This window comes from Nylanderia fulva, unplaced genomic scaffold (assembly GCF_048542155.1).
Source record: "Nylanderia fulva isolate GAGA-0341 unplaced genomic scaffold, ASM4854215v1 Scaffold4, whole genome shotgun sequence".
NCBI lineage: Eukaryota > Metazoa > Arthropoda > Insecta > Hymenoptera > Formicidae > Nylanderia > Nylanderia fulva.
In genome coordinates this window covers 4,050,790-4,073,363 of record NW_028190476.1, presented here as the reverse complement: position 1 = coordinate 4,073,363, position 22,574 = coordinate 4,050,790, and the positions used below count along the sequence as shown (strand labels likewise).

Genomic DNA, 22,574 nt, shown 5'->3' with positions numbered 1-22,574 from the left:
TACTGTATTAATTTGCTTATACATGAAGAGAATTTTCTTTTAGAATTTACCTTGAAAATCATAGTAATTATGAGACAATATATGGTATTAGAAAAATTTTATAAGATTTTTTCTAATTAATATTTGCCACAATAAAAAAAATTAATACGTACATATAGTAAAATTAATCGAACATCTTTTATATTTTATTGTGGTAGATATTAATATTTTTGTTGTGATAAATATTAATCAGAGAAATTTTTATGAAAGTTTTTTAATATACCCATATTATCACACAATTACCATGATTTTCAGAGTAAATTATAAGAGAAAATTCATGTTGTATATATAAGACCAAATAATGAACGGTTTGCATAAAAAAATATATGACTATTTGTTCTTACCAAAACATATTTTTAATTTGAGAGGATGTTGCAAAAATTTCTTGAGAATACCTGTTAAGAAGGATTTGAAAAACAACTTCTAACTTCGAGAATATAATTTTTTTCGATGAATTGAATCTCCGACGTGTTTATCGGATCACGCGCGTGTTAATCTCGCTCAATGACTTTTCTCTTTTGTTTAACTAACGGAAATAAATAGTCAGACGTGCTTGGGAAAAACGGACGTTTGTAAGGCTTACGTAAGACTGATGATTCTGCTGCTAGATTTTTCTGACGCTCTATAAGACTAATCTTAATAACTTTGTCCCAGAGAGACTGCGCAAAAAATTAGATAATATTTTAATACTTGAAATATGCGTTGTAATTCTCATAATAAAGTTTTGCCATATATCTCGTGCATCATATAAGAATCTTAATTAGATAACCAGATCAATAAACCAGATGCTTGAGATACATTTGTGACGTTAATTCGTAAAAAGTGCCTTCTAAGCCAATTATTATACACCGAGAATTATGTACTGAGATTGAGATTTCAATCTCCAATAGAGAAAGAAAATATTTTTTTCCAATAATTTATGTAATGAAGATTCCACGAAAAATAATGATCGAAGTTTTGTTTAACTAGATCAGATAGGATATAATACAAGTTCCTGGAAAGCTTGCATTTACAATATTATATAATGCACAATATATGTGTATAAGCAGTTTTTATTAAATTTTCTTTAGCACAGAATCGATCCAAGAAGCAACTGATTCTTGAAACCGATAAGGTTTAATACTTAAACTTTTATAGCGTGAGTTATAAAAGCATTAGCAATTGTAATAAGATTATAATTGTAACAGGATAATTATCATTATCTATACAGATTGCAAGAGCGCTCATATTTTCTACGCGTGTCGCGAATATTTAGCATTAAATGTAGTGATTCGCTATTTCATCCATATTAATATAAAGATTACATTGAATAATATTAAAATAAATAAAATGAAAATTTATGACTAAATGCCATAAAAACATACGTAGAAATCGAAGATTTTTTAAATGTATTTTTTTTATTAAAAAAATTATCCATTAAAAATGTTGTAAAATGGATATTGGTTTTCTTCGAATTTAATATTGTTAGAAAAAATATTTTTTAACAATGTAGATAATTTTGCACGCTTTGACTCGGCGTTAATTTTCATACTTACGATTCTTGAGTCGAGAGTTGGCATGTTATTTTATAGGCTACAGATAAGCTAACCCTACAAACATTAATCATGATTCAAAAACTTCAATCTAATCCATTTAGCGCTAAATTTAGGTTCTCTCTCTGGCGCGTAAAATTGTGCGATGATAGATGCGATCTTTATGTAAGATAAATAAAATTTAGAATCACAGATGGCTTTATTTTTGGCGAATTACGATTACATAATTCTGAATTAAAAATAATTGAATATAATTAAAAATATAATTACTACAGCAGCTTATTTAGTGATCATTTATTACGAAAGTACCATTTGTGTAAAATTACATTCAAATAAAATTAAATTTAAATAAAATTAAATTCAAATAAAATTAAATTCAAATAAAAAATACGAGTGAGATAGCTTCTGTTGTTGTTGGAAACGTGGATTTAATTGTCGAAAGTGCACTTTGCGACATTCCGCATTATCGTATATTTCGAATGAAATACACTTCCTTCGCCAAGTAATTCCCGGAAAAGATGGTTGAAATAGAGAAAAAAATTGTAAGAAAATGTTTCGTACGTTACTGGATTCTTCCTCTTAAACTTTAAAACCAAAACATTAATTGGAAACTTAATTCGAATCCTTTCTTTGCTCTAAGGGATTTTTTCTATCTCTTTATTCTATTACTTTAATTTTTCTAAAACAGTTATATAATTAATCTCTTGAACAAAACAATTGCAACACGAATTGAAACAAATTGCTTAATTCTTGCATAATTTTGCATTTTATTTCTGAGAAGAAATTAACGGAGAGGAGGGATGATATTTAATCATTCAAGAGAAATAATAAACTAATAGTTGTATAGATGTGAGGCGGAGGCGGATAGAAAATAACTCAAACATTTTCAATCTAATTCATCATTTCGACAATTTCGAATTCAATTTCACAGAATAAATTCCTATTCGCGAGTTTTCCGTTCCAATTAATTACGTTCATTAAGGTATATACGCCGGTTTCTCGATCTTGGAGAGAGAGAGAGAGTGTCATTCTGATGACACTCTTGCAAATATATTCGAAGCACTAACTAATATAGATAACTTCAGGGAAGAAAGGATCCTATTGAAGCCAATATAATGTCTTCGATTTTTTACGACGGATATATTTTTTTCCACGCTTTACATGCATTTATATCTGCACCTTTTTTTCTCTTAAACCTCCCTCGCAGAGTGCTTCGGTTTTGCTCTCTTTCTCGCGTATGTCTCGTTTTATAGACGCGAAATGTCTGGCTGGGAAAGTGCAGCTGAAGGAAGTCCACCTATCCTATATTTCAAGCAACTTTCTTGGGAAGAAAATTCCCGTGCGGGCGATTTTCCTGTTTGCACTCTTGGGCCAGTATATACATACACAAGTGGATCGCACGTATATGTACCTATGTATATATACACATACAATATATATATATGTGTGTGTGTGTATGTGTTTGCGCGAGAGCAAGAGCGGCCCGCAGGCATTTTCGCCTAATTTACGACATGCAGTTAGGCTCTCTCGAAAGAGAAACATCGCGCGTCTTAACTCGATAAATTTGTCTAACGGTGGACGATCGTCGAGTTATAATTCATATCGGAGTCGTTAACAGGGTTTGCGTGATTACCGAAATAGCGACGGAATAAAAAATGGCGCGCGTATTTTTTCGTTTGCTTTGACGTTTCTTCCACGTGTTCTCCATCGTGAATGGATGTAAAAGAATTTTTTTTTACTTTTCATCGTGATCGAAAAATGCGGAGTTTGAATTTATCTTACCGTCGACAAAAGACGGATTGTAATTTTATATTCAATTTCGTGTTATTTGTCACAACAACTTCTGGATGTCGGTAGATGACATGTAAATAATTGCGACGAATAAGTCTTCTCGCTGCTTCCACAACAGCGGTGTATCTCTTCGTCATGCGACGAATATATTCAGAATTTCAATTCATCACATGCATATGAATGGGGACCGAGCTCTCACATAACGAATAAAACAAATGGACTAATTAGATATAGCATACCGTAGTTTTCCGGAAAATCGTTAAGGGATGGAAAATTCAATTATTTAAACTCTACTTTCGTTTTTACGACCTATGTACATTTTGGTGCTACGGTATATGAACGAAGTAATAAAAGAGGCGATTTTATTGCTGCAGAGAACACGTGATTACTATCGATTTGAGGAAACAGTGGCGTGACAAATTGAAAGAAATATAATAGTTAATAGATACAGGCTTTTGCCATTTTAACCTTTAACAGTTGAATAGCTTTAAAGTATATCTTTTCGAATATATTTACATATATATTATATTACAAAAACAACCGTAACTTTTTATTTTGACTCGTTTTACGACTTTTTTAAAATTAATTAATTAACACGTCCATTAATTCCTGTTATACTGTCTCTAAAATATTGTCAGAATGTCTCTACACTGAAAAAAAGTTGTTAACTGAAGTATATTTCTTTAAATAGGTTTATATAAATTACAAAATCGACCGTGACTTTTTATTTCGACTCTTTTTACGATTTTTAAAAATTAATTAATTAACATGTCCATTAAGTCCTATTGTACTGTCTCTAAAATAGTATTGTCAGAGTGTCTCTACACTAAAACAAAAGTTGTTAACTTGATTACCTGTAAACTAAATTACTATTTTGTTGTAATTGAACATATATATTAGTATTTAAGTCAAATATACGTTTTGTTACACTGAAAAAAGCTATTGACTTCAAATAAATATTTGTTTGAAAGTAGTAATATTGATTTGCTATGAAAAAATATTTATTTGATATAAGAAATCCTTTTTCAAAACAAATAAATATTTATTTCTTTCAAACAAATGATGTTAATGATACGATTGAAATAAATATAAAAAATTATATGAAATAATTATATGAAATTAACAGTTTTTTTTAGTCTAAATTTAATATAGCATATTTAATGTAAATATTTATATATGTTCAATTAACAAAACAATATTTAGTCAAGTTAACAAATTTTTTCTCAGTGTAGCACAGTTCATTATTATGTAAAGTATAATTATAAAGAGTAATTCTTTCAAATATAATCTTTAAATACACGCACTGAAAAAAATTTAGTCAATTCTTATAAGTATTTAATTCAATACTGTCAAATAAATCATTGATTTGAAGCTAATAATATTGATTTAATGTGAAAAATATTTATTTGATATAAGAAAATTCTTTTCAAAACAAATAAATATTGATTTGTTTCAAATAAATGATTCATTTAACAGTATTGAACTAAATATGTATTAATTTAGTCATTTTTTTCAGTGCGCATTATATAGATACATATTATGTGCATGCAAAATATTATACGAAGACTCCAAAAGTGGTATTTGCGCGCAATTGCATCTTCACTAGGAGGGCAAAATACGATCTCCCTCGTATTTTACTATCGGTGCTTTATGTTATATGCATATAGGCGTACGTACATACACGTCTTCGCATGCGCGCGCGCGCGCGCACGAGAGAGAGAGAGAGAGAGAGAGAGAGAGAGAGAGAGAATGTGTGTGGTTGCATTTTTCATCCCTCGAGGGATGAAAACGACACGCGCACAAAACAAACGCGCCCTCAAGACCTTTTTGCGGTTCTCCCGTCTGCTCTCTCTCTCGCTCGAAGCCATTTATATCGATGGGCCTATCGCGTGTATCGGAGGACCTTCGACCGATGATGTGATCGATGTAGGACGTCTGATGCCTTACCGGGGTGCGTGCACCCGAGCGAGACGAGGCGAAGCGAAAGCGGCGAGTGCAGGGTGCAACCTCGTGTCGAGGTGCTTCTCTCAGCAACCCCTTCTAGCATCGCCTTCTCGCACGGTTAATGGCCACGTCGTCGAGAGCATTATCGAGTAACCTTCCTCCTCTTCGGTTTTCGGTTAGGCTCTTGTCGCAAGCGCACGCTCTCTGCACGTCCGGGCTAGATTGTATACGGTTTTTTTGACAGAAAATAAAGGGGAAATCTGAACATATAAGGGCTTTGTTTCCACGTGTTTTTATATTAATTTGCGACCAAAGATTAATGAGCGAAAACTAATTTCGCGATTATCAGAAGACTACACGGAGAAAATTTTCTCTTAGAATTTAGCCTGAAAATCATGGTGATCGAGAAAGAATTTTATGATTTTCTCTGATTAATATATTAATTATTATCTATTACAATAAGATATAATATTGTAGATAAATATTTAATCAGAGTAACTTTCATAAAATTATTTTAAGGCTTTGTTTCAATGTGTTGTCAAATTAATTTGCGACCAAAGATTGATGAGCGAAAACAAATTTCGCGATTATCAGAAGACTACACGGAGAGAATTTTCTTTTAGAATTTATTCTGAAAATTATGGTGATCGAGGGACAATATGATATTGGAAGAATTTGATAAGAGTTTCTCTGACGAATATTTATCACAATAAACATTAATTATTATCTACTACAATAAGATATAAAATGTGTTCGCATAATTTTACTATGTACATATATTAATATTTTTTATTTTGTATGGTAAATATTAATTAGAAAAACTCTTATATATGTCCCACGATTATTGATCATATGACCATAATTCTCAGGGAAAATTCTCCGTGTACGTATTCATTTAATTTGAAACTGATGCGACTATATTGAAACAAATCTTTGTGTTTTTCTTAAATAGGTTCCGTTGTTTTCATACAAATTTTCATTAATATTGCACTAAAAATGAATTTATTAATTTGACTAAATCTTTCAATTAAATATTATTTTGTTAATTGAACATATAAAATTTTTAAATTAAATATAATATATTAAATCAAACACAAAACATGTATTTGATCTAAATACTAATATATGTTTAATTAACAAAATAATAATTTAGTTGGAAAAAGTTTAATCAAGCTAATAATTCTTTTTTTCGGTGTACATTAAAACGCATAATGAAAAATAAAGAACAAAATTGTAATATAAACAAAAGTTTAAAAATAAAGAACAAAATTGAGTTTTGAAAAAAATAAATAGATCTAAAAGGACAACTACTTGATATAAAGAACTATTCTCTAAAATAAAGGACGGTTTCACCGTATCTATATGCAATATACGTGTATAAAATAAATAAACGCGGGTCGTAAAAGCGAAAAATACAATGCTGCTCGATAAATACGGGATAGTACGAAACCGAGAACGATAATCGAAAACGGGCCATTTATATCGCATAAAATTGCGATACGATTTATCGTGCGGGTGGAAAAACAAGTACTTGTTCTAAATATTTCATTGAGACATTATATTTTGTTAAATTTTCTGCGGTAGACTAACCGATAGATATAATATATATTCAACACTTTTATTTTTACTTTTATCGTGTTGTTAACAGTTTTCGGTTTTTAAATAAAGAATAAAATTAATTTGTTTCGCGCGATACGTCTCTGATAAGGCTTTGAATAGCAAATTCGTCTTATGAGTCGCGCGTTTTCAACCCTGGTTAAATGATAATTTATATTTTTTACGCGTATACTTCAACGCATAATTTTGCATATTTTACTCGCGCATATTTGCATATTTACTTATTCTTGATCATACATTTAGCATTTTCTTATTTAGAGCTGAACGACTTATATGCTAACTTTCTTGCTCTGTATGAGAATATATCTACATATATAAATAATATTGAAATACAACGAAATTTTTTGTCAAGAAAGAAACATTAATGTATACATACTTTCCATTTGTTAAAAATGAGATATGATTTGACACACTTTTTTAATTGCAAAGAAAAGAATGGTAATACTCATTTCGGTATTACCTGCCCGGAATGTCTTCTCAAATCGCATTAAACGATTTCGATGTAATACGTAATGAAATAACGGACTAGCGCGCACTTAATCGGATGATCGTGTTCCAATGCTCATCACTTTTATAATTACTTTCCTTTCCCTTTAATCCGTAGTTAAATGCGTTCTTCGTTCCCACGGGAATAGCAACAATATGCAATTAATATCGCATAGAACGGGAATCGTATTACACATCGAGGCACGTATTTAATATTACGATTAGTTTATAGTAATCGTCGTGTGGCTTTTATATGCACGCGACACCCATATATAGATATATGTATTTCGCGAGAATTTGCCGAATGCAGTTGAGTAAATATGTAGGAAATAGCATCCCACATAAAACAAATTGAGTTCTGATACTATTGTAGCAACATTTCATATACAAGCATCGCTTGTTTAGGTATAGCGACTTGATATTGTCCTTTGAATACATATATATATATATATATATATATATATATATATATATATACACACACATATATATATATATATATATCTCGATATGTATATTTTCGGTCCAATATCGTATCAATCCAAGTAGGCTTGAATAGAGAGTTTTCTTTATGGCGCAAAGTTTCGTGTGAAAACCAGAAATATGTACACTCTGGTTTTTCTCTTTCGACAAATTATAATATTTGTAATATAATTTTCTCGATTAAATTTTTAATAGCATTGCGTTGAAATTAATCACGAGAATAATCAATCTGATTATTATCGTCATCCTGGCAATTATTTCGAATTTATCGCCGAAGAGAGCTAAATCCCCGATCAATCGCCCTCTCCATCCTATGCTCTCAATATTTACATAATATTTATCGAATATTGAAATATTTTCTCAATCATTTCGCACGATTAATATCATTATCGTTTTTTTTTTATTTGTGACGAGAGAGGATGATTCTTCTGTGAGGGTGAAAAAGCGCGGCCACTTTATTATCTTATACATTTTAAACGATATAATTACAATTATAATTTTTAATTATCATGAACGATCAATGCAATAATTATTATCGCGGCAATTGTTTTATAGAAAAACATTTCTCCATTTCTTTCTCCGCAACGTTTATATTTTATTAAACGGCGAAACATTTTAATTAGTGCGAACGTTTTATTCAACAACCTGTCAAGCACAATTTACAGTTCAAGCAAATTGCTCGCAATTTAATTTGCGTAATTGTTTCTAACATTTAGTTAGAAGAGTGCAAAGATTTATTTCATAAGTAGCTACTTATGTTCGCGAGATATTAACGAAACTTCCGCAGTTTTCGTCGACTTCTTATTCAACGAACGAGAGAAACGGCTTTTCTTATAGAGAACACGCGACATTTAATTGCTAGAATTGCTGCTACCAGCTATTGAAACTAGCTTTGGAGTTAATGCGTAGAAATATATATTGTACATATATAATATCATTATATCATTTATATAATGCTTCTTTTGACAAATGTGTTTCATTCTCGTGGTTTGCCCGCATGCCTCTGCGTTTCTCTTGAGATGGATTGCATTACAATTGCATTCTGCATCTTGACGGCGGAAATCCTTAAGAAAGGTCTCTAATGGGAGTTTATGGAGGATTCCGGAATTCCACGTATCTATAGTATAAACACTATTATTTTTTTATTTCGTCTACTTTAATTTATTGAAGATGGTCCGAAGTGGGACTGAAATGTTTCATTATAGTAAATAATATATGTAACATTTTTTAATTTCTATATATTTATTTATTATTATTATAAAATTGTATATATTATATATATATATGTATACATGTATACTGAAAAATATTATTAACTTGACTAAAGCTTTCAACTAAATATTATTTTGCTAACTGAACATGCAAAAATATTTAAATCAAATATAACATTAAATCTAACGAAACGTATTTTTTTTTTTTTTATTTAAATACTCATATATGTTCAATTAACAAAATGGTAATTTAATTGAAAGGTTTAGTCAAGTCAACAAATATTTTTCAGTGTATAATAACGTATAATATTATATATATATATATATATATATATATATATATATATATATATATATAATATTTAGAATGTTAAAAAATTGCTAAATAATTTTTGGTACCATGTATATATTAATTGAAATTAAACGTCAATTCCCCTTCGGGCCATATATATATGCATATATTATATATGTATATAGAATGCTTAGAAACGCCCGTATCTTGTCAACGAACACCATAGGGCTTCAAGTTAGTAATTGTCAATTCAAAGGATCTCGTCGCACGGTGTGGTTAGTTATATACTAGTTCGGACTACGGGTAGCTTTTGTTAGCATATTGTTGTAGAGTGCTCCGACGTGCGCGCGCATTCATACACATATATGTATATACGCACACGTACATCGGATATTGTCGCGGTCATAGATTCTAGACTAGACCAATTCGGAGCTGACCTTCCTTCCGCTTTATAGGAGGCCGCAATTTGCACGTGGCAGGTTTTCGACCTCGATCGTTAAATGACGCGGGAAAGTATATAAATTACATTTAATCAGCATCAATCAATTTATATAATCTCCTGATTAAAACAAAGCCGAGTCGAGACGGACGGGTATAAAATTAAGATTGAGTATATCTATGTTTATATACAATAATCCATACCTTTTCGAGTCTCTCTCGGTTCGCTAAAGAAGGAAAAAAAATCCCTCCCATAATCTTGCCGCGAATCTCGAATAAATTGGAATAAGTATCGACTCCGGTATAAACGATGATGCGATCGCTGTTTTTCCTACTTTGCTACCTTTCCCTTTGAAAATCCAGTTGACAAGCGCATCCGTTACGCGTGCGCGAGACATTTTGTAAATAAACTACGCAATACTTTGAGCAAACGCGACAAGATGAAGTCGCGTTACGACGGAAGCCTCCTTCTTCAAGGAGAGGAAACGACGTAGCATCAGCCGTCGATGACACCGTTCGTGCAAATCGGAATAAGCGTGACAGCGCAATATTCATCTTATATGAATAGGGCGAACCATCATCAATGACGGTACCATCAGGATGACATGCATTATACATCACAGGCCGAGCAAAGGACGATACTTACATATTCGAGATCGCGAAGAAAATATCCGACCGATCCTTTTCGGAGCAATTTCTAACTGCATGTCTAATTTAAGAAGGCGCCTGCTTTAGAGGATCCAAAAATAAGATTGCTTTTTTACCAAAATTTTACAGTTAATTATTCCGAAACTTTTAGACATTTATTATATTATTAAATATTTATAAGTATTTTTTTTTAGTTAAAAATATAGACTGTGAAGGTCGCCTTTGAGGAATCTTCTTGCACCGTCGGAGTTGAACAATTTTATTATTATTTATGAAATTATGATGAACCTTTAACATTAATAAAAAAATTAATTTAAACAATTTTTTTGCATAAATAAACAAAAAAAAATATATATCTGAAAATTTTGCTATTTTGGTTCTAAGCTCCACTATATTGTCGATTTCATATTTTTTTTATTTTATTGGACGAGATTTGGAGATATGAGAATATTCGCAAATTTGCAACTCTGGCGATGAGATTGCAAGAATATTTTTATAGAGCGATCTCTCAGACTACAATTTTAACTAAGAAAAATTTTTTTTGTATTTATAAATATATAATAATAATATATAATAAATATTTAATAATAAATGCCTAAAAGTTTTAGAATGATCCGCTGTGCAGTTTTTTTCTAAAAAATTCTCTAAAAATAGCTTATTTTTAGCTCTTTCTAATAAAGCCCCCCTTAATTTGCGTGTTTACGAGTCCGCGGACTTTTGAGGCCGACGGCGAAGGGAGAAATCAATACCGATGGACCGCGATGGCGCGCTTAGGCTCTGGAATGATTTGTTGGCTAACTGCCATCGTCGTAAATTCTATTTTCACAGAGATACATGCCAGATGCAACGCGCGGCCGCGATTTGCGGAGCGTGAGATTTGCGCGGTCGGAAAAGGAAGAGAAAGAAAAAGGACGGATCTTGTATGTGAATTCTCCACCGCGTTGAAATAAGACTTCTCTTTCTTTTCTCTTTTTTTCTTCGCGATCAACATACCTACGCCGACTCTGACACGGCGGGAGACGAGATGGAAATATCACAGACAAAATGGAGAAATTCGAGATACTGATCGCCGTTTGGAATAATAATGAGAATTTTGAGTATGAGCACTGGTTGAGCGTATTTTGGATTTTTCGAAATCCGTAACTCGCAAACAAACGGAAATGGAACGTAAAATCATCCAATTTAATATTTTTAAAAATATAACGTGGACGAAACTTTGTGTCTCTCTGAATATACATATACATATGAGAGAGAGAGAGAGAGAGAAGGATAGAGGTGGGATAATTTAAATTTTAAACGCTTCAACAATCAAACGCAGAATTGCGTCGCGTATTCGCAATTTTAATCAGACAAGTTCAACGGCTGATAATTTAATAACGATTGAATGAAGGGGATTTTATGGCTTCGCGAGCAGAGAAGAACGAATGCGCGAGCAAACTCTCGATGGGTATCGCGTAATCTGTCCTCGTGTCATATATACAATCTTATTCGGAAATGTCGTGAGGCATCATCGTGCAACAGGATACAGGATGTTGATATACGTCGGTTATTGAGATAGATATTCGCATGTCGGAAAACCGTGGACGATCATCGTTAATGCGTAGGAAAGCTGGCCAAATGCCAGATGACACGAGGAGAACCACAATTCCTCGCGTATATAAACGTCGAATTTGAAGCTACACCAAACGTTCGGAAACGTGAACGGAATACGTAATAACAGCTACAAGAAATATACATTATATGCAAAGTTGCATTTTAAGCTGTATTCCAGAGTTAAATAACAAACGTATATATGCTCTTTGAATGCTGCGCGTTTACTCTTTAAAAACCATCAAGTGATTCTTTTTTTCGTTTTCCTCGATGTTTTTCTTCGCGTTATCTTTGAATTATATCATATTTTTATTTGTTTATTCCGATTTAATGTATTATATTACATCTATATTAATTATAATATTTTTGTGCGTAACGTGTTTTACTTTTCATCAAATGAAAAAAATTGTTAATTAAATCTTTCAACTAAATTACTATTTTGTTAATTGAGCATATATTAGATTATTGAAGTAATATATATGTAGATTTTGTTAAATTTGATATATTATATTTAATTAAAATATTTGTATATGTTCAATTAACAAAATAATAATTTAGTTAAAAGGTTTAGCCAAGTTAACACATTTTTTTTCAGTGTCACTCTCACAATAGCGGATTTGATAGCAGAACAAACACCATAGATCATACGAGTTTCGGAGCAACAAATCTTTTTTCCGACAGTTTTCTCTCGGGAAAAATGCTGCCGTCCTGTCGATTAATCTTGCGTTGTCTACGAGCTCGATAAGCTTCGACCATTAGCTCGTCAGCTGATAGTTGTCAAAGGAGCGATCCATTTCACGCCGATTGACGAGCTATCGCGTTCCTGACCTTCGCGGTAGATCGCGCAGAATGGTTTCACATCGAAGACTTACGATTAGTTTCGTTCAGCGGGAAAGCGCTCTTCTACCACCTGCTGATCTTAATAGAATGGAAATTGAATCGATTTGTCCCGGCGCGCGTATATAGAGGGTTGGTAAATGGAAACAGTTGCGCGGGCGTAAAATTGCGACGCGAAAATATCGGCTCGGTTTCGTAACGCCGGGAAAAATTAGGACGGACTGCGCGATATCGAATTCGAAAGAAGTGTCGTCCGGACCTCGGAGTCGGTTCTCTCAAAATAAATCCGTGAGACTATACGAACACGAACGCTTACGTAATGCGTGTTCGCTCTTTTTCCCGTATATATAGACCACATATACTATCGGCCTACATTTATCATTCCAGCCTGGTGTCATTAGATGCTTCACGTTCGCCGTCAACTTGTTTTTTATCGCGCACGTGTTTCCTCTATTTAGATATCGCTCGAATTAAAATGAAGCATATTTTGTGAATATATAAAGCATATTTCGTGAATATATATGTATAGAAAAAAACTGCAAATTTAGCGACCATTTAGCGGGTTTTCATTTCTTTCTCTCTCCCGTCAGAAATGTTTGCATTAAAAATAATTTATAATTTATGTTTAATATATTATATTTAATTTTCTTAGTAGAAGAAATTTAATAATTATTTTCTTTACATATATTTTTTTTCGTATTTTAGACATGTAGCAATAATACGTGGTCTTATGAATAATCTCTATCGCATAGAGAATTTTTTAAAACAACGCTTTCTTCGTGTCTGGTCTTTGAATATTTATTTTTATTGTTTCAGGTCTGGTGTGGTGCAAAGATTTCCAACGTATTTCATTTTTACAATCTGTCAATAACGTCAATCATGGAGATACAGACCGAGGTTAGTAAGTCAATATCTATGAAATGTCTCGTATTTTTGTAACGTTTTAAAGGTTCAAAATGTTCAAAAATAGTAGAATTTGAATTTTTCGCGATATGCGCACGTACACGCCCCTGTTCTCGCTTACGTGCAGATGAAATATATAAAATATTTAGAGTTCACTATACAAAGAACAAGAAGGAGTTGCCGATCCTTATCAAAATGCGAATAACTTCCAATTTTATAATCTTTTTCCGAAAGAATACGAAATGAAAAGTTCTCATAGAAAATTCAATATACTATCACGATAGCACTTCAAGTTTGTACGAAATAAAAGAGTATTTTTTATATGAGAAACGTAAGAGATAGAAATTCAGCATTATATATATATATATATTATAGTGCAATAATAATTATATTATTGATAATAATTATATTTGTGTTAAAATATTAAAGTAAAAAAATTATAAGTAAGTAAAAATAAAAAAATTAACAAAATATACATATAATTAAATCTTGGACTGTTATATAAAAGGTCTTCATATTATATGTATATTATACTTATATACATATAACGTATATGTAATATAAATTATTTTTTTATTATATTATTTTAAAAATTCTATTAAAAAAATAAATATATTATATAATAATATTTTTTTATTTTCTCATATGGCTTCTAGTATATCAAGGACTGGACATAATTACGTATTCAATATGTGTAGACGAAGAAAGAAAATAACTTGGTATTTTTCTATTTTTCTAAAAACAAATACATATATATAGCGTTGAAATATATATATATATATATGTGTATAATGTTGATTCTATTCTCTTTATATGTATAGCTAGGCAAGTTAGTTAGTCCAAACTTTTATGTACTGTTTGTGTAATGTAAAATTGAGCTATATTGTTTCATTTTAAATAATGGTTTTGTGTGAGTCACATTTTTACATGTAGAATACTCGAAAAAGGATTTAGAAGTTTCAAAAATTATGATAAAGATAATTGCAAAAAAAAGTAATAAAAATGTTCAATCAATATACGGTTAAAAGTCAGCTTTTCACATTTGTTTCAACAATTTAAATAATTTACATGCAACGATCCTTTATATTCTCACGATATTTATAAATATGTAGCAAATTTGGCATTATTCGCGATCCTTTGTGCCACTTTGCTTTTAATTTATTGAATATTTGTAAAAACTACAATGTGTGAATTCAAAGTTTGAAATACGAAATGTTAGAATGCGTGTAATAACTGATAATATTTAAAATTGTACACATGTAAGAAGATATATTCTTTTATAAATTTTTCAAATATTTCAAACTTATTTTATCGAATAGTATTCATATTTACAGTGAAAGAGTAATATTGCAACAAAAAGCTTTCTCACAAATATATATTTTTGCTTATATCCGATATTACGATGATGGATAATTAAATTCTCGACAACTACAATATCCTTTATCCGGGAGAAAAAAAATGTATTTTTAATAAACGTAAATTAACCGAAAAGAGCCTTTAGGAAATTACTGATTGCTCCAAGCTCGCATGAATATCCCTTCCTTCCTTTGTTAATGTTCGGTCCACCGACATAATGAAACTGGAAATAATGCATTATATGTCGTCGCATCAAATCGGCTTTCAGACACGGTCGATTATACCTATAACCGATATTCCCTCCTTTCCGTCCTTTTATCATTCAACGGGATGGAATCCTCTCGCAAGTCCTCGTATCGATGGTGCTCATCAATCAGCAACTCAACAATGTGAGATCTAGTAAACGATCGACACGAAGGGAAGGAGCGCGAAGATAGATCTGACGTTTCCTTGAACGATAACGGAAGTCGTACTATCGGTTACGTCAAACTGTCGCTACTTTTGTATTATTTTTTTTTCTTCGCGGGGATCTTTTTCTCTTGGACGCGCAAATATTTATTTACTCCGTCGTTTCCTATGCAAATTACACATTGACACAAAGATCGATACAACACTTAGAATTGCTCGTAAAAAAACCGCTACTACCAGACCATGAATCACGTCGACGAATGTGACATTACATTAGTGATAGCACTTTAAAATTGCGCAGACTTTGTCGTGAAAATAACCATTGAATCACTTATTGCGCACATTGCAAAAAAATTTATTGATATGACTAAATCTTTCAATTAAATGATTTTTGTTCAATTTAATATATTATATTTAATTTAAATATTTTTATATGTTTAATTAACAAAATTATATTTAATCGAAAGATTTAGCCAAATGAACAAATTTTTTTTCAGTGGAAGAACAGCACTTGTCTGTTTTTACAATTTGCTTTTTCCAGATTGAACTATTCGACAGTGGTTATCTGGCAATAATTCTATCTCTTTACCTTAAAATGACATTTTATATAAATTATATATTGTTTATGATTCGGAAAAGGAAGGAAATTATATTTAAAAATTTTTATTCTTCAGAATATACCAAAGATATATGTATATGATAAGAGATAAATATTAAGTGTAAAGAAATCTTTACTATTTAAAAAAAGAATTTCTCAAACATTTTGATGTAATATAGAGGAATTTTATTTTATATTTCAAAAAATAGTTTTTATTTTTTTGTTAAAGATTATATTCGTGGATAAATGTTCCCGAAATAAGTGATTCAGTTGCAACATGATTCTAATTGCACTCTAAACTAATTTAAAATTGTTCGTAATGAATGTGAAAAGACTTCTCTCTAGATTGTTAAAATTAAAATCTAGTGAATTTAGTTACGGTTTAATATAATTTTTTGAATTATTTATAAATAATATATTCTATATTTTTTTATTAGTTGCACTATTATTTCGAGGAGTTTGAATTATATATTTGGTATTGCAATATCGTTTATCATTCATTTATTATAGAAACAGTTTGACTCAAAGCATATATCACTTCGGACTCTAAATTGAAATTTTATTCATTTACAAAATGGGCTACGCAAATGGAAAACGATAAATCAACGGTTATATGTTACCTCGTTGAGTTTGAAACAACAACAATACATCTTTTTCTTAATAAAACAAAAGAGTTCCGAAAACTTTCAATATAAAATTTATATGCTTTATTATGCGCGTTTTATTTTTATTAATTCTCAAAATGACAGTATATTAAAAAATTTTTAAATAAAGTCTGAATTATTTTACACGTGTTAATTCAAATTACATATGTCACGCGCGTTAAATTTTATATTACTTCGCACATTAATTCTATAAATGCATCAAAAGTGCAAAAGCTAATCGTAAGATTTAATCGCATCGAGAAGATAAGTGAACAATTACAATTTCACGAGTAATTGAATATTAAATAATTTTTAAATTACTCACCTTGCACACGTGTTTTCCTGAGGCCTTCTCTCTTATTTATTTTTCGCTGCTTCTCACTCGCAAAAACACTTTTAATTACGATCACGTGCGCACACTATAATCAACAGAATATAATTGCGCGACGCTTTGTACGGCACTACCGACATTAATCACGCAATACGCATTTTATTATGTAAATCGTGATAAGAGGATAACGCAAAACCACGATCTGCTCAACTCGATGCACAGCCAAATTTACATAACGTACATTATTATTCTCTTTATACCATATGTAAGGAACGAATGAACAATTATACAAATTAACATGAGACATAATATATTTGCCAATATTCTGAAGAAAATACAGATTTGCCGATAGATTTTGAATAAACGTGCGCGTTTTAACAACGATGTGTAAATTTACATGATTTATTATATAATAAAATAATCATTTATTAATGTTTATCTCCACTAAATAAACGTGACGCGATATTACTTGATTCGGAATCGATCTATATTGTATCCGTGACATTTTTGTTAATAATTTAAAATATGAAATATTAAATTGCAGCGATCTCTCTTTCTCTTTCTAATATCGCGTCGATTTATTGATTAATTAAGTCGCAATGGATCGACAGAAAATATAAATGCAATATTTACAATAAGTGTAATATTCGATATTGTAAACATAGTACATTTCCAATGAGAAATGCATGTATTATTATTTATTATTAATCAACAATTTATACATATTGGTCATATCTTTTTGTTAGTCGGATAAATCGTCACCGCGATACTCGTGCATCGTGGGAATTAATAAATTTTGCGAGCTAATAATCGTTGCTAATTTAATAATAAAACAATTGTTTGTATAAAGGGTAATCACATTTTAAAAAGTAATGATAACAAGTGGTGATAATTACGGAATTGGCACGCGACACTACACCGAGAGAATTTTCTCTTAGAATTTATCCTGAAAATCATGGTAATCATGGGACAATATGATATTGGAAGAATTTTATGAGTTTTTCTGATTTATATATATATTTACTACAATAAGAAATATTAATAATCTACCAAAATAAGATGTTATATATCTTATAATCTTATATATCTATATAATATGTTCGATTAATTTTACTACGTATACGTATAAATATTTTTATTGTGGTAAATATTAGACGTAGATTCTTGATAATCGTAGAATTATTTTTTTTGCTCGTCGATCTTTATTTCGGTCACAAAGTAATTTGGAAACATGTTGAAACAAAACCCTAAAATTTTCAAATTTATATTTTATTTTCTCTTAGAAAATATGGTCACCGTACGCGCATATGTACATTCATTGTTACCGTGAAATATTTGACACGTTAAATTAAATGTAAAATATTGAATATCGTGACAATGTCGTCGCGAAATATTTAATGATGTTACATGAAATAAATGAAAAATATTTTTGAAATTTCAAATTAATTATTGATAAACGATTAATGTATCATGATTTTTCGGTACATTAGTCATTCCATTTTACATTTCACACAATCGAGTCAGAAAAAGCATGGGTGAATTCTCTTAAAACATTCAAAGCGCGAAATATAGAATATTAATGATGATGCATAATTCATGTTTCCTCTCGATTCATTTTGAATTCTATGCTTGAAGTGTATAAATCAATCAATATATTCCGATAAATATATATATAAATACCTTCGAGTACGCTTGTCGAATCGTTAATAAAGCAGAAATTAATTAATCGCGCGAGTCGATAATCTGTAAGGAAAACCAATTTGATGGGAGAGCTGGGTGTAATAATGCAACTTCCTTAAAGTGTACGAATGTTGACGGAATAATAATGACCTTTCTGTCTCTCTGCACGTGTCGGTTCTCTCCTCTTTTTCTCCTTCTCCCAGATATCTGTCGTAAAGGGAGGATCCCACACTTTCACATCCCCTGTCAACCCCACCAAAGATGAAAAAAACGTCGCTTTTCTTACGTGGCTCTTCCTTACTCGTCGTGTTTGTTTTCGAAAAATGCTAACACGATATTGAGTGTCGCATTTTTGCTTTGATATATTACATGAAAAAAATTAAGCCTATATTACAACCTAAAATTTAGTTTATTTTTTTGCTATAATGGAGAATTTTATAACTAAAATATATTAGCTATTATAGCTAAAATTTAGGCATTATAACGAAATTTCACGTATAATACAGGACAGCTAAAATTTAACTATACACTAAAAAAATTTATTAACTTGACTAAGCCCTCCAACTAAATATTATTTTTTTAATCAAACAAATACAAATATTTAAATTAAATGTAACATATTAAAACTAACAGAACGTTTATATTTGAGTTGAATACTAATATATATTCAATTAACAAAATAGTAAATTTAATTGAAATGTTTAGACAAATTAACAAATCTTTTTTCAGTAAATCTTTTGCCTGTAGCATTTTTTTTCGAAACACAATCTTTAATTAATACTTAAAAAATTCCTATAATTATTCTACATAATTAGAACTATTATTGATTATTAACTCGTGCACTTAATTAACTCCTGCGGTCAATGATGCGTAAGAATCGTCTCGTGCGACGATGACTATTTTGTCCGGGTAATAGAGGGGTACGATATATCGATTATTATAATAATACGTCCATTTCGCATAGGAAATGTACTATATGCTTACAATATTGAATATCGATTGTGTATTTTCCCGTCAGTTTTGTCGCGTTTAATTAGCCATTAACTCGCATAGTATATCACGCGATATCGTGGTAAAGATGTCGATGTCATTTACGTATTTTTTGGTTATTAACAAAATGTCCCGGGTAAACCGCTGATCGGCTTTGAATCGATCGTGACGCGTTTAATTAATAAAAATAAGCGTTAATTATTTTAATAAAAATATAATTAATAAAATTAGGCGTTATATTAATAAAATTTTAATTATTATCAACGACGTGTCACGTTGAAAAATCATTGCATTGTTGTCAAAAAACGCGTACGAGATTTATTCAATTGAAAAATCTGTCGCACGCACAAATTTAACTATTATATATATTTTCGAATATTTAACTCGTTTATATGTGTATATTTATTTTTTATTTTAATTTGTATATTGATTCACTTATATTATAAAGGGAAATAATAATATTTCTCTAAAATGCAAGCATACATTATTTTATTAACAGAAATAGCCGCGGCGAATGGTGCGTCAATTTGGCCCGTATGATTTTCTAGTGGATCGATAACTTTCACATTTATTTTCTCATCGCGACATATAACATAAAATAGGCATCGCATGAAATTTAAGTGAATGCAAATGTTGCATTTTACTCATTATTGGAATTTTAAGTAATTAAAGCGCGCGATTTTAAGTAATTAAACAATGTTTTCACGAATGTTATGAAGGAACGAGGAAGAAAGCAAAGATCCTGAACGACAATATGAGGGATGAATAATTTAAGAATTATTAAATATCTGTCTCGTGAAATTAACTGGTCATTTATCTTCGTGTTATTCACATTTTTAATTATTTCATAATTTGTGCACATGTAAAATATTTCAGATTTTATTTTAAAATACTTGGAATATCTATATAATATATAATATCACATATTTATATTAATTAATATTTCTATAGATATATGTAATATATCTCAGCATTGTGCTTTCATAAAAATTATAATAATTTTAATTGTGTAGATCAAAATTAGATTTCTATCACATTCTTGTAAAAAATCTGAAAAGTTAATATTTTTAAAAATAATTATACGTAATATATTCATACACATTATTAAATATTTATTTGAAGGATGCATGAAGACATTTGGTTGCGTGTGATAATCACTTTTTAAAATATTAATTATTATATAAAACATTGATCATTTTTTAATCATATTTAACTTTTTTTCGTATACATGTTCATAATTTCAACACGAGAATAATAGCAACACGAGCTTTATCGCAGTTATCGTGTACGTGCTAGACTGTGTCTTACCTATAAACGTAGATAGTATTGACATATAATGTAAGAGCGTGATCTCTTTAGAACATATGCCTCTACATGTGTTCTGCAACGACGACAGGTTATTATTTGCTAAACGTATTGTATTCGTAACAAATTCTTGTACACGTTCTAAGGTTATAGGCAATGTTACTTGGACGAGGCTTGTTATCTTGAAACGTAAAAAGAGAGATATGGAAGCTTATATTCTTATCACTTAATAAATATGGGTGTTTAATTTTTTTTTAATTTCGCGATTTCTCAAATTTAATTCGCCTAAATATGGCACTAATATGAATATTGTCAGGAAATAAGATACATTTGTTTGCGTTAAAAATAAAAAAGATTTAAATTCAAAACCACTCTCGCAATTTACAATTGTTTATTCGATATTCATTGAAATGAAATTCAAAATAGATTGACTATATTTAGCGTGAAAAATATTCGGTAAAAAATTAAAGCTTTAAAAAAATAAAAAAAGAACTGATTGCCTCGGGATTGAGTTAGTGAGGCAGCTGGACCAGTGTTAAAATAGAGAAGCTCCGTTCCATAATTCAACGTCGAAATCTTGTTACTTTCGGTTTTGATCTCGCTCAATTTTATTTTCGTTTTGCTTTGCTTTTTTTTATTTTTCGTTTTCTAACGTAGCGCACACATTTACAATAAAAAAATTAAATGTCCGAACGTTCAAGTATCCGTTTTTCTCTCTTATTTCGCGTAATAAGATATTTCGATAAAAATGCGACAATACGTGACGATCGCGCAGAATGCTTCGATTCTTTTGAAAATCGACAATGACGCTGTGCAAAACTTTTTAAAAACTTTTAAAAACATAACTCCTTTTGTATAACTATTCTGCAATACTTTCGCGCGCTCAAGTATTTTTCACAGTCACTTGCAAAATCATTAACACGCATCTTGTTTTATTTCGCATTAATTTTAAAAGTGCAAACGGCGCTTTTACATATACGTATGTATACATACGTTCATCGCATTGAATATCCCGTTTCACTCAAATGACGGTGTGATGTTACTTTCCGTGAAGTATTATACAGCGATGTATAGATAAATGCGCGTGCAAGCTTTTTTTGACCCACGGTGTGAAATTTCAGCGAAATGTAAATTCATGAATCTTCTGGCAAACGAACGCGTGTTTAATTGAATGTTAATTGACGGGTCACTATTTACCGAATCGTTTGATTTAGGGGGGAAACTGTGTCGTTTGTATGAGATATATGGGAACACCGATTTTTCGCGAATAATCATCGATATTTGTCGCTCGTGTTTGTCGAGCAGCGGTTTGAAAATGGTTTACGGGTGATATGAAATCAAATACAGCGGTAAGAGAAAAATTTACATCGAAAATATTCAGTTCTCGTTGAATATGTCGCATTTTGTTTCCATTCCATTAATATTTTTATGCATAAACTGTATACGTTTAT

At 30.6% G+C, this 22,574-nt stretch overlaps 1 protein-coding gene across 12 annotated transcripts in view; it reads left to right on the top strand.

The window, feature by feature from the left end:
- Dh31-R (Diuretic hormone 31 Receptor) overlaps positions 1–22,574 on the top strand; it is a 151,667-nt gene that overhangs the window by 2,359 nt on the left and 126,734 nt on the right. For all 12 annotated transcript variants that reach the window (XM_085486065.1, XM_029309439.2, XM_029309438.2 and 9 more), the window contains one exon: positions 13,725–13,805. In XM_085486065.1, coding sequence (XP_085342191.1) covers positions 13,788–13,805 — 18 coding nt within the window. In that variant the 5' untranslated portion in view covers positions 13,725–13,787. The remainder of the gene's footprint in view (positions 1–13,724; positions 13,806–22,574) is intronic.